A 27282-nucleotide genomic window follows, 5' to 3' on the forward strand; every position below is an offset into this window, starting at 1 on the left:
CCCCTCTAACCACTAGGCTACCTGCCTCCCCCCTCTAACCACTAGGCTACCTGCCTCCCCCCTCTAACCACTAGGCTACCTGCCTCCCCCCTCTAACCACTAGGCTACCTGCCTCCCCCCTCTAACCACTAGGCTACCTGCCCCCCCCCCTCTCTCTAACCACTAGGCTACCTGCCCCCCCCCCCCTCTAACCACTAGACTACCTGCCTCCCCCCTCTAACCACTAGACTACCTGCCTCCCCCCTCTAACCACTAGACTACCTGCCCCCCCCCCCTCTCTAACCACTAGGCTACCTGCCCCCCCCCCCTCTAACCACTAGGCTGCCTGCCTCCCCCCTCTAACCACTAGGCTACCTCCCTCCCCCCTCTAACCACTAGGCTACCTGCCTCCCCCCTCTAACCACTAGACTACCTGCCTCCCCCCTCTAACCACTAGGCTACCTGCCCCCCCCCCCAACCACTAGACTACCTGCCTCCCCCCTCTAACCACTAGACTACCTGCCCCCCCCCCCCCCCCCCTCTAACCACTAGGCTACCTGTCTCCCCCCTCTAACCACTAGGCTACCTGCCTCCCCCCTCTAACCACTCGGCTCAAACATGAACGGCTTCAGTAGGTTTATTGGCTTCAGTAGGTTAATTGGCTTCAGTAGGTTTATTGGCTTCAGTAGGTTTATTGGCTTCAGTTGGTTTATTGGCTTCAGAAGGTTTATTGGCTTCAGAAGGTTTATTGGCTTCAGTAGGTTAATTGGCTTCAGTAGGTTAATTGGCTTCAGTTGGTTAATTGGCTTCAGTTGGTTAATTGGCTTCAGTAGGTTTATTGGCTTCAGTAGGTTAATTGGCTTCAGTTGGTTTATTGGCTTCAGTTGGTTAATTGGCTTCAGTAGGTTAATTGGCTTCAGTAGGTTAATTGGCTTCAGTAGGTTAATTGGCTTCAGTAGGTTTATTGGCTTCAGTTGGTTAATTGGCTTCAGTAGGTTAATTGGCTTCAGTAGGTTAATTGGCTTCAGTAGGTTAATTGGCTTCAGTTGGTTAATTGGCTTCAGTTGGTTAATTGGCTTCAGTTGGTTAATTGGCTTCAGTAGGTTAATTGGCTTCAGTAGGTTAATTGGCTTCAGTAGGTTTATTGGCTTCAGTTGGTTAATTGGCTTCAGTTGGTTAATTGGCTTCAGTAGGTTAATTGGCTTCAGTTGGTTTATTGGCTTCAGTTGGTTAATTGGCTTCAGTTGGTTAATTGATGCAACAATGCCAATATGGCGATTTACAGTTAGTTGGCTGGTGTTCTACATCACAGTGTTTCCATTCTCCTTTAAAAGAGACAAAGAACAGCATCCTTTGCTGTCCCAGCATGCACTAGTGTTATTTATCCTCTCTGAGCTGGCTGTGGCGGTGCGTTAGAGGTAAACAAAGATAAACAAGGAGGCAGGATAGAAGACACAGTCAGGGGATTTAAAGGGCCTTGGCGGTCAGGATAAATACAGATGAAGCCTAGTGAGGAGGAGGGGACTGAGGGCAGGACTGAACGCTGAATGACCAGGCAGATTACAACCACTTTGACCCAAACGGCAACAATGGAAATTTATCAACACATTAAGCAAATAATACATTTTTTACATTTAAAAAATAAATAAAAATGTTTAGTCATTTAGCAGACGCTCTTATCCAGAGCGACTTACAGTAGTGAATGCATATTTCATTTCATGCATTTTTTTTTTTGTGCTGGCCCCCCGTGGGAATCGAACCCACAACCCTGGCGTTGCACACACCATGCTGGCGTTGCAAACACCATGCTCTACCAACTGAGCCACAGGGAAGACAATACAATAGCCAGATATTGTGGAAGCAGCAGGGAAGCTTTGAGGAGCAGTTGTACTGGTTGTCAGAAGTGTATCAGTGTAAACAGTCTTGGACAACACAAACAGTACAACTGATCAAGGCTTCCCTGATGCTTCCACATTATCTGGCTAGTGTTTTATTTGCTTCAGCGCTGTCTGTAAAGTAGCTCTCTGTTAGCTTTACCTAGACTGACCGTGTGGAAGCAGCAGGGAAGCTTTGAGGAGCTGGAGTTACAGAGTAATCACTGTTACCTAGACTGACCATGTGGAAGCAGCAGGAAAGCTTTGAGCAGCTGGAGTTACAGAGCAGTCACTGTTCAGGGTTGAAGGATACGAATGCCCCAACGATGAAGATGGGGCTGAATATATGGTTCTGGAAGGTGAACAGAGCCAGGCCCATGTAGGAGAAGATGAAGTTCTCTGCTAGGAAGTGAAGGACCTCAAACAGCTGAAACACAGAGAGATTCATTCATTACATAGCCACACACACACACACACACACACACACACACACACACACACACACACATATCCAAGTCAACAAAGCTAAGAAGGCTAATCTTTATGTTTAATCCCTTTTTATATACTGAGGTCTCTCCTTAACCAGGTAGCTTTACAGGATGCCAGTCAGTCAGTTAAAACCAGGAAACAGAAACGTAGAATTTCCTCACAGTCTTGCGAGTAGGGGAACGTGGTAAGACGGGTCACTCATAATATCCGAGAACAGGGGTTAATTAGGCAAGAAACCTTAAGTTTTCTTTCAATTATTAGTTTAGACATCTCACAGTTGGGGTATGTCCAGAGGCCCTCCTCCGAAGCAAGACAGTCCCAATTTATCGACCCTCAGAGGCCCCGACACTGAGGACTGTACGTGCCAACGAAGGTACAGGGACGTCTGGTCAGTAGGACCTCAAAAGTATGAGAGGATGCCAAACAAGCCGCATCGCAAATGTCCTGCAAGGAGATGCCCTTGAACAGTGCCTAAGATGTAGCCATGGAATGAGCCCTGGCTACAACCCCTTGCTGTTATAGGTCAATATAATAGCTTCCACAATCCAATGTGATAAACGTTGATGAGAAAGGGGCCTCCCCTTGCAGGGAGGCGCCCAGGACACAAAAAGTTGGTCACTCGTCTGCAAAGCTCTCGTCCTATCCAAATAAACGCTCAACGCACGTACTGGACACAAAACAATGGAGATGCTCCGCTTCCATAGAATCAAATCATATTTTATTTGTCACATACACATGTTTAGCAGATGTTATTGTGGATGTAGCGAAATGCTTGTGTTTCTAGCTCCAACAGTGCAGTAGTATCTAACAATACACACAAATCTAAAGTAAAGGAATGGAATTAAGAATATATAAATAAATACTTATTTCCCTCATTAAAATGCAAATAATTTTATAACATTTTTGACATGCGTTTTTTCTGGACTCTTTTGTTGTTATCCTGTCTCTCACTGTTCAAATAAACCTACCATTAAAATTATAGACTGATCATTTCTTTGTCAGTGGGCAAACATACAAAATCAGCAGGGGATCAAATACTTTTTTCCCCTCGCTGTATAGTGTTGAGTCATCCGCATACATAGACACTCTGGCTTTCCTCAAAGCATGTCGTTAGTATAGATTTTAAAAAGTAAGGGGCCTAGACAGCTGCCCTGGGGAATTACTAATCTTGCCAATGAAAAAATAAAAGGAGTTAGCAATATCAGTGGGTTTTGTGATGAATGAGGCATCTGATTCAATGAAAGATGGAGCTGAGTTGGCCTTTTTTGTCCAAAATGTAATTTAAGGTGCTCCAAAGCTTTTTACGTTTGCCTCATTTCTTTTGCCTCATACCTCTCAACCATTATTTTCAATTCCTCATAACAGTTTTTTACAGTCATTTTCTTAATGGGTGCTTATTATTAACTGGGATAGGTAAATGTGTCCAGTGCAGCGTCTGGTTGCTCCTCATTACACACCTCAGACCATCTAATATTATTTTCGCCAACAACATAGGAATCACTACAAAACTTATTGTATGACCTCTTATACACTATATTAGGCCCAGCCTTTGGAACTTTGGTTTTCCTAGATATGGCTACTATATTGTGATCACTACATCCAATGGATATGGATACTGCTTTCAAGCAAATTTCTGCAGCATTAGGAAAGATGTGATCAATACATGTTGATGATTTCATTCCTGTGCTGTTTGTAACTACCCTGGTAGATTGATTGATAACCTGAACCAGGTTACAGGCACTGGTTACAGTTTGAAGCTTTTTCCTGAGTGGGCAGCCTGATGAAAACCAGTCAATATTTAAATCACCCAGAAAATATACCTCTCTGTTGATATCACATACATTATCAAGCATTTAACACATTATCCAGATATTGACTGTTAGCACTTGGTGGTCTATAGCAGCTTCCCACCAGAATGGGCTTTAGGTGAGGCAGATGAACCTGTAGCCATATTACTTCAACAGTATTTAACATGAGATCCTCTCTAATCTTTACAGGAATGTGGTTCTGAATAATAACAGCAACACCTCCACCATTGGCATTTCTGTATTTTCTGCAGATGTTATAACCATGTATTGCTACCACTGTATCATCAAAGGTATTATCTAAGTGAGTTTCCGAATATGAATGTCATCTGTTACTAGCAAATTATTGATTTCATGAACCTTGTTTCTTAAGCTACATATGTCAATGTGGGCTATTTTTAGCACATTTCTGGGATGCTTGATTGTTTTCAATTGCTTTACTGGGAAGCTTAGCAGAGGTAGACATGCTCAGGTTATTTATGTTAGTGCAGGGTGAGATGCACACAGTGGACTTCCTACTTAGGACACACTGCCTCTGTCACGTCCTGACCAGTAATAGGTGTTATTTGTTATTATAGTTTGGTCAGGACGTGGCAGGTGGTGTTTGTTTCATGTGGTTTGGGCTATGTATTTAGGTAGAGGGGTGTTTGGTTTATGTGGTTCGGGGTTTGTTAGTCTATGTTCTATGTTAGTATTTTTCTATGTTCATTCTAATCTATTGTATTTCTATGTTTAGTTAATTGGGGTTGGACCTTCAATTGGAGGCAGCTGGTTATTGTTGCCTCTGATTGAGGGTCCTATAATTAGGAGTGTGTTTTTCATGGGGTTTTGTGGGAGATTATGCTTGTTTAGCTGTGTGCCTGACAAGACTGTCCAGTTCGTTTGTATACGTTTATTGTGTTTTCCTTCTTCACCAAATAAAAAGAAGATGAGTATATATTTTCCCGCTGCGTCTTGGTCTTTACCCTACGACAGCCTCAGTGTTAACAGTGGTCTTCCTACTAGGACACACCACCTCAGTGTTAACAGTGGTCTTCCAATAGGACACACCACCTCAGTGTTAACAGTGGACTTCCTATAGGACACACCACCTCAGTGTTAACAGTGGTCTTCCTATAGGACACACCACCTCAGTGTTAACAGTGGTCTTCCTATAGGACACACCACCTCAGTGTTAACAGTGGTCTTCCTACTAGGACACACCACCTCAGTGTTAACAGTGGTCTTCCTATAGGACACACCACCTCAGTGTTAACAGTGGTCTTCCTACTAGGACACACCACCTCAGTGTTAACAGTGGTCTTCCTACTAGGACACACCACCTCAGTGTTAACAGTGGTCTTCCTACTAGGACACACCACCTCAGTGTTAACAGTGGTCTTCCTACTAGGACACACCACCTCAGTGTTAACAGTGGTCTTCCTACTAGGACACACCACCTCAGTGTTAACAGTATAATTCTGGTTCATAGGCACATGATTACTGCAGACAACAGCTGTAGGATAAACAGAGGAATTCAGAGCAGTTAGAGGGACATCAATTAGGTTACTTACACTGTGTCTACCAACGCCCCTGGTATAATGTACATTTTCTGAAGCATTATGATGACTCAGCGACACAATGGTAGATATTAACTGAGCTGGACTTGGGTCATTGATAAGTCATTGTCTCAGCCTTATAATGCTGTGAAAGGATCCAGGAACACAAATGATTTGGGTGGATCCCATCCTCCTTATATAATGAGCTTAGTTTCCAGAAGGTATCAAAATTGTCAATAGATGTTCCACCCACAGAGCTGTAATAGTCTGGTAGCCAGTTATGGAGGGCTAACAGTCTGCTGAACCGTTCAATGCCACGATTTAGGGACAGATATTATGGGGTGTTTGTTGGTGTCAAGTAGAGACCCAATCAGTTCTTTAAAACCCATCTTCAGCTGTTCTGATCTGCCTTTCATAATGTCATTGAATCCCACATGAACTATGAGAGACTACATTTTCTGATGCTGGTTTAAAATGTTTGGGAGCAGCTTATTAATGTCCTTTACTCGTGCTCCTGGATAGCACAATGTTTTTTGCTCCAGATTGAACCATCTGGCCCTTTACAGCTAGCACGACAACCAGGAGAGGAGAGGGTTAGTGGTAAGGGTTAGGGCTGGAGTGAGCACAACAACCAGGAGAGGAGAGGGTTAGTGGTAAGGGTTAGGGCTGGAGTGAGCACGACAACCAGGAGAGGAGAGGGACTGGAGAGGGTTAGTGGTAAGGGTTAGGGCTGGAGTGAGCACGACAACCAGGAGAGGAGAGGGGCTGGAGAGGGTTAGTGCTAAGGGTTAGGGCTGGAGTGTGTAGTATGTAGGGTGTTACCTGCTTGGTGCGCTTGGTGGACTCCTCAGACAGGTTGTTGTATGTGTAGTGGGCCTGAGTGATCCCACAGAATAGCACTGCCACAACACCTGGGACAGAAACACACAGAGATAGCTGTGTTATGCTTAGACTGTTCTAACACACCTGAGGATGCAGTCCGCTTCCCAAATGGCCCCCTCTGGCCAAAAGTAGTGCACTATAAATGGAAAAGGGTGCCATATGGATAGTGCACTATATAGGAAATAGGGTGCAATTGGGAACACAAATAGCTTATTCCAGTTTCTAATACGTATGCACCAATTAACAAAATGACTAAAAACTGTAAAATCCCTGTGGATTGATGAGGAATTAAAAATATGATGGTTTGTATGGTTGAGAGGGACGAGGCTAAAGGAATTGAATTGCTAATAAGTCTGGATGCACAACCAATTGGAAAACATACTGCAAATTGATAAATCATGTGACTAAACTGAATAAAAAACATAAACTAAACTATGAAACAAAGATAAATGACAAAGAATGATAGTAAAAAGCTTTAGAGCACCTTAAATGAAATTTTGGGCAAAAAGGCAAACTCAGCTCCATCATTCATCATTGAATCAGATGCCTCATTCTCACAGTGATATTGGCAATTACTTTAATGATTTTTTTCATTGGCAAGATTAGCAGGCTCAGTGTGACGGCCCTGAATTTGTCTAAACAGTGTCAGTGCTTCTCCTGCCAATGGGGCACTTCCCCTTTAATTCCCTAATAACGACCCTCAGCATCTGCTGCGCAAAAGTGAATTGTGCAAGAGAGGAAGTGTTCAACCTTCAGCTTGGAAACTCGTTCAAACCCAGTTTGTTTTGTTGTATTTTAAAAGTGTGTACTGTAGCTGTGTCGCAGGATCAACCAGTATAGGATCTACTTATGTCTATCGTTGGGCTGCCGATGTGCGTTGGTCTCCACTCTTCTCCTTGGCCTTTCTCCTGCTGGAGATCTGTTGGCGGGTTGGATTGTCTGACCGACTACAACTTTTATTTCCTTTGGTTTTGGTGCGATTTATACCGTGTTGGTTTAGTTGTAGCTAAAGATTTCTGATACTTCATTGTGTGTGGAACGGAAGTTCATTGCATTCTGAGTGTATGAATGAGACTGGTTTTTACGCATCACTTTATGGAAGGACATTTGCGTGACTATGGTCACTTGGGTTTCACTGAAGTCATTTACCGGGCTGGACTCTTTTTAGGCCCGAGGTACGGGACTTTTCTGGAGGAACCAGAGATCATTGTGTTGATCTCTGGTTTATTTTGGGAATACAACCAACACACAAAAAAAGTTTAAGTTATTTCCAATGTTTTAAGGGTTTATGAAAAGTGTATTTTCATACTGACTTTTGCATGATTCCTTTGTATTGGTGTAGAATTGACGAACCAGATGGGACTCATTCCCTTCCAAACAAAAAGGAGAAATCAATATTTTTTTTCCTGGTAGGCACAACCTACTTGGCACCCCTAAAACAAAAACCTCTAAACCGTTACTTTAAGGATGATATGCCAGCAACAAACGCTGACACTAAACATCAAGTATAACTGATCAAATTATGGAAGACAAGAATTGTACTTTTGAATTCCGTTAAGTTAGTGTGGAAGAGGTGGGAAAATTGTTGTCTATCAACAATGACAAGCCACCAGGGTCCGACAGCATGGATGGAAAACTACTGAGGATAATAGCAGACGGTATTGCCACATCTTCAATCCAAGCCTACTAGAGAGTGTGCCCCCCTCGGGCCTGGAGGGAAGCGAAAGTAATTCTGCTACCCAAGAATAGGAAAGCCCCCTTTACTGGCTCAAATAGCCCACCTAAGAACGCAAAGCTGTCAAAGGCAAAAGGTGGCTATTTGAAGAATCTCAAAATGTAAAATCGATTTTGATTTGTTTAACACTTTTTTTTTTGGTTACTACATGATTCCATATGTGTTATTTCATAGTTTTGATGTCTTCACTATTATTCTACAATGTAGAAAATAAAGAAAAACCCTTGAATGAGTAGGTGTGTCCAATCATTTGACTGGTAGTGTACACAAGACATGCACTCTATACACATGGATGCTGTATTGTAGATATGTGATAGTGGAGCAGTGGCCTGAGGGAACACACTAAATCATTTTGGGTAAAGTGTTATGAAATTGTATATATTAAACTGTGTATGTATATATATGCCTTAACTTTGCTGGACCCCAGGAAGAGTAGTTCCTGCCTTGGCATCAGCTAACAGGATCCATAATAAATACATAAATCAGAGAGAATGGTTGTCACAGAGACCCACTAGGACACAGATAAACACAACCCGAGATTAGCACATATTAGTCATTTAGCAGACACTCATTTCAGCGAAGTGCCTTGTTCAAGGGCACGTCGACAGATGTTTCACCTAGTCTGCTCGGGAATCGAACCAGCGACCTTTCGGTTTCGGTTTCTGGCCCAACGCTCTCAACTGCTAGGCTACCTGCCTCCCTACGCCACATCTATAATCCTCGTATTGTTTTTCTATGCGCTCTGCTCTTTCTTTAGCAGAATCTGTAAAACATGTACTGTAGCCAGAGTGCTGACCATACAATATATACTTCCCAAACAGCGCCCTACTCCCTACATAGTGCACTACTTTTGACCAGAGCCATATGCACTTTTATAGGGAATAAAGTGCCATTTGGGATGCAAACAGAGCCCCTCTTGACACCCTCCACCCCAGTCCTGACCTGTGAACCCGCAGGCTTCGGCCAATAGGAAGGTGCTCCAGGACATGAGGAAGAAGAGGGCCGTCTCCAGCAAGGGGAAACAGTGCAGCTTGGTGAACTTGGTCACGTAGAGACGGAGTTAGAGAATCAGAACATTTCACATTTCACAAACACTATTGCCATTGCTTCTTCGGAGGACACTACAATACACTATTGCCATTGCTTCTTCGGAGGACACCACAATACACTATTTCCATTGCTTCTTCGGAGGACACTACAATACACTATTTCCATTGCTTCTTCGGAGGACACTACAATACACTATTGCCATTGCTTCTTCGGAGGACACCACAATACACTATTTCCATTGCTTCTTCGGAGGACACCACAATACACTTTTGCCATTGCTTCTTCGGAGGACACCACAATACACTATTGCCATTGCTTCTTCGGAGGACACCACAATACACTATTGCCATTGCTTCTTCGGAGGACACCACAATACACTATTGCCATTGCTTCTTCGGAGGACACCACAATACACTATTGCCATTGCTTCTTCGGAGGACACTACAATACACTATTTCCATTGCTTCTTCGGAGGACACCACAATACACTATTGCCATTGCTTCTTCGGAGGACACTACAATACACTATTTCCATTGCTTCTTCGGAGGACACTACAATACACTATTTCCATTGCTTCTTCGGAGGACACCACAATACACTATTGCCATTGCTTCTTCGGAGGACACTACAATACACTATTGCCATTGCTTCTTCGGAGGACACTACAATACACTATTGCCATTGCTTCTTCGGAGGACACCACAATACACTATTGCCATTGCTTCTTCGGAGGACACCACAATACACTATTGCCATTGCTTCTTCGGAGGACACTACAATACACTATTTCCATTGCTTCTTCGGAGGACACCACAATACACTATTGCCATTGCTTCTTCGGAGGACACCACAATACACTATTGCCATTGCTTCTTCGGAGGACACCACAATACACTATTGCCATTGCTTCTTCGGAGGACACCACAATACACTATTGCCATTGCTTCTTCGGAGGACACCACAATACACTATTGCCATTGCTTCTTCGGAGGACACCACAATACACTATTGCCATTGCTTCTTCGGAGGACACCACAATACACTATTGCCATTGCTTCTTCGGAGGACACCACAATACACTATTGCCATTGCTTCTTCGGAGGACACCACAATACACTATTGCCATTGCTTCTTCGGAGGACACTACAATACACTATTGCTATTGCTTCTTCGGAGGACACCACAATACACTATTGCCATTGCTTCTTCGGAGGACACTACAATACACTATTGCCATTGCTTCTTCGGAGGACACTACAATACACTATTTCCATTGCTTCTTCGGAGGACACCACAATACACTATTGCCATTGCTTCTTCGGAGGACACCACAATACACTATTGCCATTGCTTCTTCGGAGGACACTACAATACACTATTGCCATTGCTTCTTCGGAGGACACTACAATACACTATTTCCATTGCTTCTTCGGAGGACACTACAATACACTATTGCCATTGCTTCTTCGGAGGACACCACAATACACTATTGCCATTGCTTCTTCGGAGGACACTACAATACACTATTGCCAGTGTACTGAATACACTGTTAATAAAGTTATTTACTTTGCCAGTGTACTGAATACACTGTTAATAAAGTTCTCTTTTAGAAATGTAAACAAAAACAAGTTGTGGTAATCTTTCAGGATATGAGGCCAGTGACCACTTCAGACTAGCTATAACTTAAACAATGACTCTTTCCACACAACACAATAAACAAGACGGCAGCACATTTTAACTACCCTTTTTGTAAGTGATTTTAGTTGACTAGATCTATCCCCCTATGTTGTGTAGTGACGTTTTCAGCAGAAGGATATGAGTGCAGTGACCACTCCAGTGGCGGCTCCCATGGCGAAGGATCCACTGAAGATGCCCAGGAAAACCCCCACTGATTTGAAGAAGGCTGTGGCGTCGAAGGTGTGTGTGCTGGCTCCCGCCGGCTGATAGGCTACAATAGACCTGGATCAAAGAAACAGGACACAGAACTTCCAGTAAAAACACAAATATCCTGTTTCACAGTTACAATACGTTTCACAGGCACAATAGTGGCTGGCTTAGTAGATCACCAGGTCTGTCTCAGCTGCACCACACTAGGCCTTTCCAGCAGGGGTCAGTAGATCACCAGGTCTGTCTCAGCTGCACCACACTAGGCCTTTCCAGCAGGGGTCAGTAGATCACCAGGTCTGTCTCAGCTGCACCACACTGGGCCTTTCTAGCAGGGGTCAGTAGATCACCAGGTCTGTCTCAGCTGCACCACACTAGGCCTTTCCAGCAGGGGTCAGTAGATCACCAGGTCTGTCTCAGCTGCACCACACTAGTGATGTAACACTGTCTGTCACCTCAGTGAGGAATCTCTACAACACCGGGGAAAAGGAGGGGAAACGAGGAGGGTACAGGAATATTTCCCAGAAACTGAGGAACCCTCCGACACACACACAGAGAGAGAGAGACAGACAGAGCGAGAGAGAGACAGACAGAGCGAGAGAGACAGATAGACAGAGCGAGAGAGACAGACAGAGCGAGAGAGACAGACAGAGCGAGACAGACAGACAGAGCGAGACAGACAGAGCGAGACAGCGCTGGGAGGAGAGAGACAGACAGAGCGAGAGAGACAGACAGAGCGAGAGAGACAGACAGACAGACAGAGCGAGACAGACAGACAGACAGACAGACAGACAGACAGACAGACAGACAGACAGACAGACAGACAGACAGACAGACAGACAGACAGACAGACAGACAGACAGACAGACAGAGACAGACAGACAGAGCGAGCGAGACAGACAGACAGAGCGAGCGAGACAGACAGACAGAGCGAGACAGACAGAACGAGACAGACAGACAGAACGAGCGAGACAGACAGAGCGAGACAGACAGACGGAGCGAGACAGACAGACGGAGCGAGACAGACAGACGGAGCGAGACAGACAGACGGAGCGAGACAGACAGACGGAGCGAGACAGACAGAACGAGACAGACAGACAGACAGAACGAGCGAGACAGACAGAGCGAGACAGACAGACGGAGCGAGACAGACAGACGGAGCGAGACAGACAGACGGAGCGAGACAGACAGACGGAGCGAGACAGACAGACGGAGCGAGACAGACAGACGGAGCGAGACAGACAGACGGAGCGAGACAGACGGAGCGAGACAGACGGAGCGAGACAGACAGACGGAGCGAGACAGACAGACGGAGCGAGACAGACGGAGCGAGACAGCGCTGGGAGGAGAGAGCGCTGGGAGGAGAGAGCGCTGGGAGGAGAGAGCGCTGGGAGGAGAGAGGAGGAGCACGGTAACTTACGAGGAGAGGACTATGGCCACTGCGTCGTTCATGACACTCTCTCCAAACAACAGGGCATAAAGATCCACATCTGCATGGAGCTCATTGAAGATGGCCAGCACCGTCACTGAAACACACACACACACACACACACACACACACACTTAAGAGAGTTGAGGAGCAACATGTTGCTTGCTAGGATGTACCGTGACCATCCTTGTAGTGAACTAGGACGGACGATTCGTTAACGACGGACTGCAGAGGTATTCCCCTGGTCACAAGGCCTGTAGAGAGAGCCCTCCACTGGGGTGAGGTGGTGAGGAGCTCCAGGACCTACCTGGGTCAGTGGCAGAGATGATGGCTCCAAAGAAAAGACAGTCTGTGTAGTAGAACTTGTTAGTCAGCTGCCCTATGAACTGCATCAGCTTCACCACTCCATACATCAGGTTTCTGAAGAGAGGAGAGGACTACAAGAGTTCCATTCCAGACATGATCTAAAAAATAAATTAAAAAATCAGTCCCACCAATACACTGACTCACCCAATGACGAAGCACGAGATGGCTGTTCCTAGGAAGGCATAGGTTATGATGGAGCCCAGGTTCCTGAAGAAGTGTCTCTGGAAAAAGAGAAGGGATATTATAAATCGCTAGGCTACATCATAGAATGTAGAGAGGTTAGTGTGTGATCTACATGGGCATTAAATAAATATTTATCTCTGTGCCATTGATATGTCAGCCAGCCTTCACAAGAGGGCCTTGATGTGCAGTGTTGCCTGTCATCTGCCCTCACAAGAGGGCCTTGGTGTGCAAGGAGAGTGTTGCCTGTCATTTCCCCTCACAAGAGGGCCTTGGTGAGCAGGGAGAATGTTGCCTGTCATTTCCCCTCACAAAGAGGGCCTTGGTGAGCAGGGAGAGTGTTGCCTGTCATCTGCCCTCAGAGTGTTGACTTGCAGTCTCTCTTCTGAGTCCTTTCAAGCCACCAGCCATTGGTGACCAGGTCACTCCGTCTACAACAGACACTCCTCACCCTGGGAGTGTGACTGGACTGGCAGTCTGACAACGGCTCACCTTTTAGTAGGTACATTTCTATGGCAATGAATCCTTCAGAACTAACCTGCTCTGGGGCAGGCTAACTAAGGGCTAACACCGTTTACCCTGTATTCAGAACTAACCTGCTCTGGGGCAGGCTAACTAAGGGCTAACACCGTTTACCCTGTATTCAGAACTAACCTGCTCTGGGGCAGGCTAACTAAGGGCTAACACCGTTTACCCTGTATTCAGAACTAACCTGCTCTGGGGCAGGCTAACTAAGGGCTAACACCGTTTACCCTGTATTCAGAACTAACCTGCTCTGGGGCAGGCTAACTAAGGGCTAACACCGTTTACCCTGTATTCAGAACTAACCTGCTCTGGGGCAGGCTAACTAAGGGCTAACACCGTTTACCCTGTATTCAGAACTAACCTGCTCTGGGGCAGGCTAACTAAGGGCTAACACCGTTTACCCTGTATTCAGAACTAACCTGCTCTGGGGCAGGCTAACTAAGGGCTAACACCGTTTATCCTGTATTCAGAACTAACCTGCTCTGGGGCAGGCTAACTAAGGGCTAACACCGTTTATCCTGTATTCAGAACTAACCTGCTCTGGGGCAGGCTAACTAAGGGCTAACACCGTTTACCCTGTATTCAGAACTAACCTGCTCTGGGGCAGGCTAACTAAGGGCTAACACCGTTTACCCTGTATTCAGAACTAACCTGCTCTGGGGCAGGCTAACTAAGGGCTAACACCGTTTACCCTGTATTCAGAACTAACCTGCTCTGGGGCAGGCTAACTAAGGGCTAACACCATTTATCCTACATTCAGAACTAACCTGCTCTGGGGCAGGCTAACTAAGGGCTAACACCATTTATCCTACATTCAGAACTAACCTGCTCTGGGGCAGGCTAACTAAGGGCTAACACCATTTATCCTGTATTCAGAACTAACCTGCTCTGGGGCAGGCTAACTAAGGGCTAACACCGTTTACCCTGTATTCAGAACTAACCTGCTCTGGGGCAGGCTAACTAAGGGCTAACACCATTTATCCTACATTCAGAACTAACCTGCTCTGGGGCAGGCTAACTAAGGGCTAACACCATTTACCCTGTATTCAGAACTAACCTGCTCTGGGGCAGGCTAACTAAGGGCTAACACCATCTATCCTACATTCAGAACTAACCTGCTCTGGGGCAGGCTAACTAAGGGCTAACACCATTTATCCTGTATTCAGAACTAACCTGCTCTGGGGCAGGCTAACTAAGGGCTAACACCATTTATCCTACATTCAGAACTAACCTGCTCTGGGGCAGGCTAACTAAGGGCTAACACTATTTATCCTACATTCAGAACTAACCTGCTCTGGGGCAGGCTAACTAAGGGCTAACACCATTTATCCTACATTCAGAACTAACCTGCTCTGGGGCAGGCTAACTAAGGGCTAACACCATTTACCCTGTATTCAGAACTAACCTGCTCTGGGGCAGGCTAACTAAGGGCTAACACCATTTATCCTACATTCAGAACTAACCTGCTCTGGGGCAGGCTAACTAAGGGCTAACACCATTTATCCTACATTCAGAACTAACCTGCTCTGGGGCAGGCTAACTAAGGGCTAACACCATTTATCCTGAATGAAGTGTCTGAAACATGAGTTGTTGACCAATCAAATCCCCTCCCTCTCACAAAGATCGTGCCATCTCCTTCATTTGAGGAAGACAAATTATTCAATATTTTATTAATGAAATGTGGTGTAAAAAAATGGTAATGTTAAAATACCTATCACTGGCATCCTGAGTGGAGCAGTGCTCCGAGGACACTGGCATCCTGAGTGGAGCAGTGCTCCGAGGACACTGGCATCCTGAGTGGAGCAGTGCTCCGAGGACACTGGCATCCTGAGTGGAACAGTGCTCCGAGGACACTGGCATCCTGAGTGGAGCAGTGCTCCGAGGACACTGGCATCCTGAGTGGAGCAGTGCTCTGAGTGGAGCAGTGCTCTGAGGACACTGGCATCCTGAGTGGAACAGTGCTCCGAGGACACTGGCATCCTGAGTGGAGCAGTGCTCTGAGGACACTGGCATCCTGAGTGGAACAGTGCTCTGAGGACACTGCATCACAGTGCTTGCTGTTTTACTAGAGATCCTGGTTCCAGTCCAGGTTCCAAACCCTTCTATGGATTATATGTCTACGGCCACAACGCAACAACCTGTTCCACCGATAGAAGCGATAGGAGTGGGGAAAAGTTGCTTGTTCATTGATAAGCACACCAAAAACGGCATTGACGATAAGTAATAAATAAAGACGTCACTTCTATTTCACAGCAGAATTGGCTAGAAAACGTTTCTTTCATTCCGTTACAAATTAAATTGTGGTCGCTGACTCGCCCATGGATTGTTTTTAGCATCGTATGAAGTTGTCTTAGTCATACAGTGTATTCGGAATGTATTCAGACACATTGAATATTTCCACTTTGTTACGTTACGGCCTTATTCTAAAATTGATTAAATCGTTTTTTCCCCCTCATCTACACACAATACTGCATAATGACAAATCAAAAACTGTTTTTTTAGACATTTTTTGCACATTTAAAAAAAATGTAATATCACATTTACATGAGTATTCAGACCCTTTACTCAGTACTAAACTCAGCAAAAAAAAAGAAACTTCCTTTTTTCAGGACCCTGTCTTTCAAAGAATTTGTAAAAATCCAAATAACTTTACAGATCTTCATTGTAAAGGGTTTAAACACTGTTTCCCATGCTTGTTCAATGAACCATAAACAATTAATGAACATGCACCTGTGGAACGGTCGTTAAGACACTAACAGCTTACAGACGGTAGGCAATTAAGGTCACAGTTACGAAAACTTAGGACACTAAAGAGGCCTTTCTACTAACTGACTGTTACTTTTGATTTTGACCCCCCTTTGTTCAGGGACACATCAATTTCTGTTAGTCACATGTCTGTGGAACTTGTTCAGTTTGTCTCAGTTGTTGAATCTTGTTGTGTTCATACAAATATTTACACATGTTCAGTTTGCTGAAAATAAACGCAGTTGACAGTGAGAGGACGTTTCTTTTTTTGCTGAGTTTATGTTGAAGCACCTTTGGCAGAAATTACAGCTTTGAAGCGTCTTGGGTATGACGCTACAAGCTTGGCACACCTGTATTTGGGGAGTTTCTCCCATTCTTCTCTGCAGATCCTCTCAAGCTCTGTCAGGTTGGATGGGGAGCGTCGCTGCACAGCTATTTTCAGGTCTCTCCAGAGATGTTCGATCGGGTTCAAGTCCAGGCTCTGATTGGGCCACTCAAGGACATACAGAGACTTGTCCCGAAGCCACTCCTGTGTTGTCTTTGCTGTGTGCTTAGGATCATTGTCCTGTTGGAAGGTGAACCTTTGCCCCAGTCTGAGGTCCTGAGTGCTCTGGAGTAGGTTTTCATCAAGGATCTCTCTGTAGAATCAGGAATTCCCCAGGGTAGCTGTTTAGGCCCCTTGCTTTTCCAATATTTACTAATGACATGCCACTGACTTTGAGTAAAGCCAGAGTGTCAATGTATGTGAAAGACTCAACACTATACACGTCAGCAACACTCAACAAAGAGCTGCAGTTAGTTTCAGAGTGGGTGGCAAGGAATAAGTTAGCCCTAAATATTTCTAAAACTAAAAGCATTGTATTTGGAACAAAACACTCACTAAACCCTAAACCTCAACTAAATCTTGTAATAAATAAATAATGTGGAAATTGAGAAAGTTAAGATGACTAAACTGCTTGGAGTAACCCTGGATTGTAAACTGTCATGGTCAAAACATATTGATGCAGTAGTAGCTAAGATGGGGAGAAGTCTGTCCATAATAAAGCGATGCTCTGCCTTCTTAACAAGGCAGGTCCTACAGGCCCTAGTTTTGTCGCACCTTGACTACTTTTCAGTCGTGTGGTCAGGTGCAACAAAAAAGGACTTTGAAAATTGCAATTGACTCAGAACAGGGCAGCACGGCTGGCCCTTGAATGTACACAGAGAGCTAATATTAATAATATGCATGTCAATCTCTCCTGGCTGAAAGTGGAGCAGCTAATAGCGATCCATAATAAATACAAATACTTTGCTCCGTTCATCTTTCCCTCGATCCTGACTATTCTCCCAGTCCCTGCCACTGAAAAACATACCGACAGCATGATGCTGCCACCACCACCATGCTTCAACATAGGGATGGTTCCAGGTTTATTTCAGACGGGACACTTGGCATTCAGGCCAAAGAGTTCAATCTTTGTTTCATCAGAACAGAGAATCTTGTTTCTCATGGTCTGAGAGTCCTTTAGGTGCCTTTTTGCAAACTTCTAGCGGGCTGTTATGTGCCTTTTACTGAGGAGTGGCTCTATCTGGCCACACTATCATAAAGGCCTGATTGGTGGAGTACTGCAGAGATGGTTGTCCTTCTGGAAGGTTCTCCCACCGCTGGGGTAGGCAGTCATTGTAAAATAAGAATTTGTTCAAAACTGACTTGACGAGTTAAATAAAGGTTTTTAAAAAAAATACAGAATACAAATGTTACAGCGGTCACTTACCTTTCTGAGACTATATCCAGCATGGAAAATGATTGGAGGTAGCAGTATATTGAAGAATACTTCAGGGTCAAAGGTAACCTGTACATTTAGGAGAAAAACCATGTACGTAAACAGATCAATACTAAACAAGTTGCTAACAGCCAGCTAATACACTGCTGAAATGCAGACTGTTGACAAAGAGGTTACATTGCAAAGCACTGCCAACGAGGGCTACCTGCCTGCTAATGATCGAATACTTAGCAAGCCAGGACTGAACAGACAATGACAGATTTAGGATGCTGAGACTGACATGAAAATAGGTTAGACTGAATACTGGAAAATGATTTCAGGATGAATTTCAACAAGTTCAGTTGTGTTTAGTCAGTAGTTGGGGGGGGGGGGGGGGGGGTTATACAGTTCAGTTGTGTTTAGTCAGTAGTTGGGGGGGGGGGTTATACAGTTCAGTTGTGTTTAGTCAGTAGTTGGGGGGGGGGTTATACAGTTCAGTTGTGTTTAGTCAGTAGTTGGGGGGGGGGGGGTTATACAGTTCAGTTGTGTTTAGTCAGTAGTTGGGGGGGGTGGGGTTATACAGTTCAGTTGTGTTTAGTCAGTAGTTGGGGGGGGGGGGGTTATACAGTTCAGTTGTGTTTAGTCAGTAGTTGGGGGGGGGTTATTCAGTTCAGTTGTGTTTAGTCAGTAGTTGGGGGGGGTTATACAGTTCAGTTGTGTTTAGTCAGTAGTTGGGGGGGGTTATACAGTTCAGTTGTGTTTAGTCAGTAGTTGGGGGGGGGGGGGTTATACAGTTCAGTTGTGTTTAGTCAGTAGTTGGGGGGGGGGGGGTTATACAGTTCAGTTGTGTTTAGTCAGTAGTTGGGGGGGGGTTATACAGTTCAGTTGTGTTTAGTCAGTAGTTGGGGGGGGGGGGGGGTTATACAGTTCAGTTGTGTTTAGTCAGTAGTTGGGGGGGGGGGGGGTTATACATATATTCTGTGTGTGTGTGTGTGTGTGTGTGTGTGTGTGTGTGTGTGTGTGTGTGTGTGTGTGTGTGTGTGTGTGTGTGTACCTTACGCAGCATGTCATTCTGCTCCACGTTGTGTATTTCCCTGGAGTTGATCTCTCCTTTCAGCGTGTACTCAAAGAACTTCCCGCTGACGTTCAGCAGGAGACTACTGACTGGCCCCTCCTCCAGACAACAGCTGGGAGGAGTTCTGTTGTGGTAGCTGGTGGCTGGGATTCCATAACGCAGGATCACACCTACCAACAGTCCTGGGAAGGAGAGAGAGAGAGGGAGCGAGAGAGAGAGAGGGCGAGAGAGAGAGAGAGAGAGAGAGGGGGCGAGAGAGCGAGAGAGAGGGCGAGAGAGCGAGAGAGAGGGCGAGAGAGAGGAAGGGAGGGCGAGAGAGAGGAAGGGAGGGCGAGAGAGAGGAAGGGAGGGCGAGAGAGAGGAAGGGAGGGCGAGAGAGAGAGAGAGGGGGGTGCGAGGGATCGAGAGAGAGGGCGAGAGAGAGGGCGAGAGAGAGAAAGGGAGGGCGAGAGAGAGCGAGAGAGCGAGAGAGAGAGCGAGGGAGCGAGAGAGAGAGAGAGCGAGAGGGTGAGAGAGGAAGGTAGGGCGAGAGAGAGCGAGAGAGAGAGAGGGCGAGAGAGAGAAAGGGAGGGCGAGAGAGAGAGAGAGAGAGATATATACCGAGGATAGAATATCTTCACACTGCCAAAATTTCTTAAACCGCGTTGGAGGTGGCTTATGGTAGAGAAATTAACATTCAATTCTCTGGCAACCGTTCTGGTAGACATTCCTGCACTCAGCATGCCAACTGCACAATCCCTCAAAACATTTGTGGCATTGTGTTGTGTGACAAAACCACCTTTTATTGTCCCCAGCACAAGGTGCACCTGTGTAATGATCATGCTGTTTAATCAGCTTCTTGATATGCCACACCTGTCAGGTGGATGGATTATCTTGGCAAAGGAGAAATGCTCACTAACAGGGATGTAAACTAATTGGAGCATAAAGTTTGAGAGAAATAAGCTTTTTGTGCATATGGAACATTTCTGGGATATTTTATTTTAGCTTATTATTATTATTATTACTATTATTATTACTAGCTACATTAATTATTATTATTATTATTATTATTATTACTAGTTGCATTATTATTATTAATGTTATTATTACTAGCTACATTATTACTATTATTTTTTAGCTACATTATTATTATTATTATTATTAGCTACATTATTATTATTATTATTGTACTGGCTACATTATTATTATTGATACTACTACATTATTATTACTGCTACTAGCTACATTATTATTATTAGCTACATTATTATTACTGCTACTACTAGCTACATTATTATTATTATTAGCTACATTATTATTACTACTACTGGCTACATTATTATTATTATTATTATTATTATTATTATTATTATTATTACTAACCACACTATTATTATTGCTAGCTACATTATTATTATTGCTAGCTACATTATTATTATTACTATTACTGGCTACATTATTATTATTATTAAATTATTACTGGCAAAATTATTAGTATTATTATTACTGCTTGCGACATTATTATTATTACTACTAGCTACATTATTATTATTAATGGCTACATTATTAGCTACATTATTATTATTACTACTAGCTACATTATTATTATAATTATTAGCTACATTATTATTATTACTTTTATTGTTATTATTACTAGCTAAATTATTATTATTTCTGGCTACATTATTATTAGCTACATTTTTATTATTAGTACTAGCTACATTATTATTATTATTATTATTACTACTACTACCTATATTATTATTATTATTATTATTATTATTATTAATTAGCTACATCATTATTATTAATTATTATTATTTACTACGAGCGTCATTATTATTACTCCTTACATTATTAGTATTATCATTATTATTACTACTCCTACTACCTACATTATTATTATTACTACTATTATTACTAGCTACATTATTATTACTAACTACATTATTATTATTATTATTATTACTAACTACATTATTATTATTATTATTATTACTAGCTACATTATTATTATTATTACTAGCTACATTATTATTAGCTACATTATTATTATTGTTTTACTAGCTATATAATTATTACTACTAGCTACATTATTATTATTAATGGCTACATTATTAGCTACATTATTATTATTACTACTAGCTACATTATTATTATAATTATTAGCTACATTATTATTATTACTTTTATTATTATTATTACTAGCTAAATTATTATTATTTCTGGCTACATTATTATTAGCTACATTTTTATTATTAGTACTAGCTACATTATTATTATTATTATTATTACTACTACTACCTATATTATTATTATTATTATTATTAATTAGCTACATCATTATTATTAATTATTATTATTTACTACGAGCGTCATTATTATTACTCCTTACATTATTAGTATTATCATTATTATTACTACTCCTACTACCTACATTATTATTATTACTACTATTATTACTAGCTACATTATTATTACTAACTACATTATTATTATTATTATTACTAACTACATTATTATTATTATTATTATTACTAGCTACATTATTATTATTACTAGCTACATTATTATTAGCTACATTATTATTATTGTTTTACTAGCTATATAATTATTTTACTAGCTACATTATTATTATTATTGTTAATATTATTATTACTAGCGTCATGGGCGTCGTAAGGATTGGACCAAGGCGCAGCGGGTAAAGTGCTCATCTTCTTAATTTATTAGAAATAACACAAACAAAAGAAACAAACGTCGAAACAGTCCCATAAGGTGCACAGACTATACAGGAAATAACCACAAAACACAAGGGAAACAAACCTCAACTAAATGTGGCCTCCAATTAGAGACAACGACAACCAGCTACCTCTAATTGGAGGTCCTACCAAAAACCCAACATAGAAATAGAAAACTAGATTTAAACATAGAAATAGAAAACATAGAACCTAAACCAAAAAACACCAAAACAAACACCCCCTGACCAAACTACAATGACAAATAACCCCTTTTACTGGTCAGGACGTGACAACTAGCTACATTATTATTACTAGCTACATCATTATTATTACTACTAGCTACATCATTATTATTATTAATACTAACTACAATATTATTATTACTAGCTACATTATTATTATTATTATTATTATTATTACTACAAGCTACATTATTATTACTACATTATTATTATTATTATTATTACTAGCTACATCATTATTATTATTAATAATAATACTAACATTATTATTATTACTTCAAGCTACATTATTATTACTACATTATTATTATTATTATTATTATTATTACTACTACATTATTATTACTACTACTACTACTACATTATTATTACTACTACTACATTATTACTACTACTACTACTACATTATTACTACTACTACTACTACTACTACTACATTATTACTACTACTACTACTACATTATTACTACTACTACATTATTACTACTACTACTACTACTACTACTACATTATTACTACTACATTATTATTATTACTAATACATTATTATTATTATTACTGCTACATTATTATTATTACTAGCTACATTATTATTACTGCTTAAGTCAGTATTAGGACATTAGCATAGAGTCAGTCATGTCTCAGCAACACCCGGCAGCTGAGTCTGTCTGTCCTCCAGTTAAGACCAGCTGGGACGGTGTGCAGCGCATCTCAAGGAGGGCCATGCTCACTCACAGACTACGCAGAGAGATAGACGGACAGAGTCTGGTCCTCCAGGCAACCCCAGCTGGCTGTGGCAACCTCCTACTAATGACGCCTAAGAGGAATATGCCTTGTGAAACGGTTTCTATTACTGACAATATGTGTTATTATCCTGCAACAGAACAGACTACAATTCACCTACAAATAAGCCTAGCAGTGAGAGAGATGAGTTGGGACTTTAACATTCAAATGAAGGCTGAGCAGGTTTTCATCAAGGATTCTCTCTGTACTTTGCTCTGTTCATCTTTGCCTCGATCCTGACTATGGTATTGAGTATACCACCTCAGTCATCGGCTTCATCAATAAGTGCATTGACAACGTCGTCCCCACAGTGACCGTACGTACATATCCCAACCAGAAGCCATGGATTACAGGCAACATCCGCACCGAGCTAAAGGCTACAGCTGCCGCTTTCAAGGAGCGGGACACTAATCTGGACGCTCATAACAAATCCCGCTATGCCCTCAGACGAACCATCAAATAAGCAAAGCGTCAATACAGGACTAAGATTATTATTAATGAAGCCTGTGACTGAGGGAGTATACTCCTCAATGCCTTTGACATATTCCAGTCTGTGCTAGAAAAACAGCCCTGTAGCTTAGCATCCGCGTCATCTGACCACTTCCGTATTGAGCGAGTCACTGGTACTTCCTGCATTAGTATGACGGCTATGAAAAATTTGATGAAAACTCTCTTGGTAGATAGGCTGTAGACCACACTATCATGAGGTACTCTACCTCAGGCGAGCAATACCTCGAGACTACCTTAATATTTGACATTGCACACCAGCTGTTATTGACAAATAGACATCTCCTACTAATTACTGTGTGTATTTATCCCTCTGTTCCCTCCATGTCTGGGTGGGGTATTGTATATTGTCAGGTTGGCACGCTTCCGGCTGGTTTGCGCCGGGTTTTGTTTTATACCCGTGCTTTGTGCCAGCCGCTACTTTGTAGATTGTTTGTGGTACTTTGTGCTGCCTCACTTGTTCTTTGGGCATTTGTTTATTGTGACGCGATTGCGTTCTGTTATTATGATTGCCTAAGTGAAGTGCTTTGTCCACTCATCTCTGCTGTCCTGCGCCTGACTTCCATGCACCAGCTACACCCACCATTGACAGAATACCCCACCCAGACATGGAGGGAACAGAGGGATAAATACACACAGTAATTAGTAGTAGATGAAAAACAGGTGTGCGGGAAAACAAGACAAAACAAATGGAAAATGAAAGGTGGATCGGCGATGGCTAGAAGACCGGTGACGTCGACCGAACAAGGAGAGGAACCGACATCGGCGGTAGTCGTGACAGTAGTCTCGTCAGGTATCCCGCACACGGACCTCTATAACAATGCCTCTTCTATTGGTCAGGAGCCCGTAAAACTGGCTGCTATTCCCTCCAGCAACAGGGGTTTGGGAAATTGAAATCCTCTCAGAGGGGGATAGGCTCTTGATTCACATCACATTGACATGGCTTGACTCAGCAGAGTGAGAAGCACATTTTCAGATGCGTCAGGTGATGTTTGTATTGTAGTTGCACCACACTGACTGCATCCCATGGCAGGTATATTTCTATATTCCATACTACAAGCTGCTATTGGGTAATGAGTCAACACATTAGTTGTAAGTCCAGGCCACGACATTTTACAATTTATCTGCTAAGATGTAAAGTAAAATTCATGATTAGGCCTATCAGCCTATAGCGCAGTGTGATTCAGGCTTTACCAATAAAGCCAAACCTATAATATATTGTTATCTGGTGGTGGTATAGGAACATGGTTCTGTGGGTTTCTATGCAGGAATGTGATGCCCAATCTACTAAATACTGTGTCACTCCCATCTGAACCAATTAGGACTGGGAATGAGCGCTGAATGGCGCATCATGTAATAGCGTAACATTTTAACTGTCTACAATATTGATCAGTTGTAACTAACACGTCGTGGTTCAATGTAGCAGTGTCATAGAGCCGCACTAATAATCACCGACGTGAGTTGGCATCATTCGTACGGGGATTAGGGGGTGGGGGGGGGGGGTTGGCAAAGTTACATGCGTTGCAAACGTCTGACAGATTAACGTGTCGACTCTTACCGTATATCATTGCCAACCCGGTCTCATGGAGAAAACGAACTCTTCTGTGTTTGAAAAGCCAAATGGTCAGAATTGTTAATGTCAGCAGTAAAATGAATGTCAATAAATTCACACTGTCCTGTCGATGACTTTCTTCTGCCTCTTTCTCAGTTGCCAGTTCCTCCATAACGCCGTCCTCGGCGTTCATTTTAGAGGCTTGGTTTATCAGCAGAATTAAAATGGGAAATAACATAAATTGCTTTTCCAAAGGAAAGAAGAATCTGCATAGCTTTGGTTTTTTGACAACAGCAGCATCCATGGTGCAGTTAGATGCGCCAAGCCTGTCGGACCGCCTCTAGGCTTGTCTTCTTCTTCTTTAGGATCGTGTTGGCGGCTCGCATCCAATTGAAGGAGCATACATCGCCCCCTACTGTACTGGAGTGTGAGGCCATTCACGGTATACCTACATTAACAAGAAAAGGAAAAACTACCCTGACAAGTATTAGCCCTCAGTAAAACACCACCCCATTCCACTATTTAACTTTCCCTAATCCTATTCCAGACCAATCGTCTGGGAGGACAGAACACTACCACTCAACACCCATTTACATTGACATTTTAGTCATTTAGCAGACGCTCTTATCCAGAGCGACTTACAGTAGTGAATACATACATTTCATACCATGCACTTTTTTCTTTTTTTTTTGTACTGGCCCCCCGTGGGAATCGAACCCACAACCCTGGCATTGCACACACCATGCTGGCGTTGCAAACACCATGCTCTACCAACTGAGCCACAGGGAAGACTCCCCCTGCAAATGTTCAGCAGTAAACTCACAGGAATCCTCACAGGATCCCTCACCCTGTACCCATCTTCCTCTACCACTCTCTTCACTGCTTCAGCATACAACACTTTCTGTGCTGGGCCAGAATTATCCTTTACATCCTCGGTCAGAGGCCCGATCTCAGCGGTCCTCACTGCAGGAATTTCACCCACACTCTCGTAAGGTTCCATCTCTGAGCTACTCGAACACATATTCTGCTTTTTGCACTTGACGCCAACCTTCCTCGTCCAAACTGCTTCCCTCTACACTCATCTTCTTCTCAACAGTCATCACTGCACCTGCCATCACATCTAATTCATTCTCACTCTCGTCACTCTCAGTTTCCTCAAGTTCTTCCAGAAGGTTCTGTGAAATCCCTCATAACCATTTCCACTGTTCACTTTTTATTTTCTTGTCCATCATCTTGTCCTTCACCAGATCTTCCAGAAGGTTCTGTGTATAATCCCCCAGCCCATGTTTATTCATAATATGCTAATTTCCTTTTCCTCCTTCTTCTCCTCCACCGTTTAACGCCGGTTAGCATCCAATATGTTGCATAACCACCCCAACTGGACTTTGTCATACAAAATAAAAACAATTAAAAATTATTAAAATATTTGTTTTACATTTTTGTCAAAAAAATGTCTTCTTATTCATGGTATTATGGCGGTCTGCAAACAGATGTTAGAGGTGCATGCCGCCACCTACTGGATGGGGTGAGAACTGAACATTGTAATAATAGGGGAAGGGGGGAAGGGGGGAAAAACATACACCTAATATTCCATAAGCAACAAAATATATATACTAAAATTGTACTCCTTCAGTCGGATTAAAATGTCACTCCGATCCCCACACAGGGAGACATCTTCATCCTGAAATCCCTGCGCCGTTTCGGTCGTGAAGTCCTGGAGATCCAAAAATATTTTCACCACCTTCACAATGATATCTAGTTATTCTATTTGTTATAATTTTGTCCAGTGCAATTTATCACTTGCGCAAAAAAACACAACAAAGTCCACCTTCTTCACTATAAGTATTTCAGGATCCCTCTGATGTATTACATTTACTACAGGCTGTGGGGAATCCACTACCATCTCATCTCCACTCGCTCCTTCAGCTATTGTAATGCCTCCACATAGGAGACATAATGGACAGCCTTGATCCTAGTTACCTCTTTCACCCTTCCAGGCCACTCCAGGAAGTCAGGAATGTGGTTTCTACCACCGTGCTTCCTCAGACTCTTCACCAACCACACCCTTTTAGCTCCACTCATCTACATTCTCACGCCAACAGAATCGAACAATGCTTCCTCTTCCGCCATTGGTCGAAAAATTGAAGCTGCACCCACCGTCTCTACTCCGTGGAACTGCATGAGG

At 43.0% G+C, this 27282-nt stretch overlaps 1 protein-coding gene across 1 annotated transcript in view; it reads right to left on the reverse strand.

Annotated features, from left to right (window-relative positions):
• The window catches only part of slc9a7 (solute carrier family 9 member 7), a 140299-nt gene extending 114859 nt beyond the window's left edge, over positions 1–25440 (reverse strand). Inside the window, exons 1-10 of the mRNA XM_045697509.2 lie at positions 25104–25440; positions 19276–19478; positions 18234–18311; positions 13177–13253; positions 12974–13086; positions 12658–12763; positions 11171–11312; positions 9245–9350; positions 6508–6596; positions 2167–2280 (exon numbers count right to left, since the gene is read on the reverse strand). Coding sequence (XP_045553465.1) covers positions 2167–2280; positions 6508–6596; positions 9245–9350; positions 11171–11312; positions 12658–12763; positions 12974–13086; positions 13177–13253; positions 18234–18311; positions 19276–19478; positions 25104–25401 — 1326 coding nt within the window. The 5' untranslated portion in view covers positions 25402–25440. The remainder of the gene's footprint in view (positions 1–2166; positions 2281–6507; positions 6597–9244; positions 9351–11170; positions 11313–12657; positions 12764–12973; positions 13087–13176; positions 13254–18233; positions 18312–19275; positions 19479–25103) is intronic.
• Between the last annotated feature and the right edge of the window lie 1842 nt (positions 25441–27282).

Source organism: Salmo salar, chromosome 16, assembly GCF_965601325.2.
Source record: "Salmo salar chromosome 16, fSalSal1, whole genome shotgun sequence".
NCBI lineage: Eukaryota > Metazoa > Chordata > Actinopteri > Salmoniformes > Salmonidae > Salmo > Salmo salar.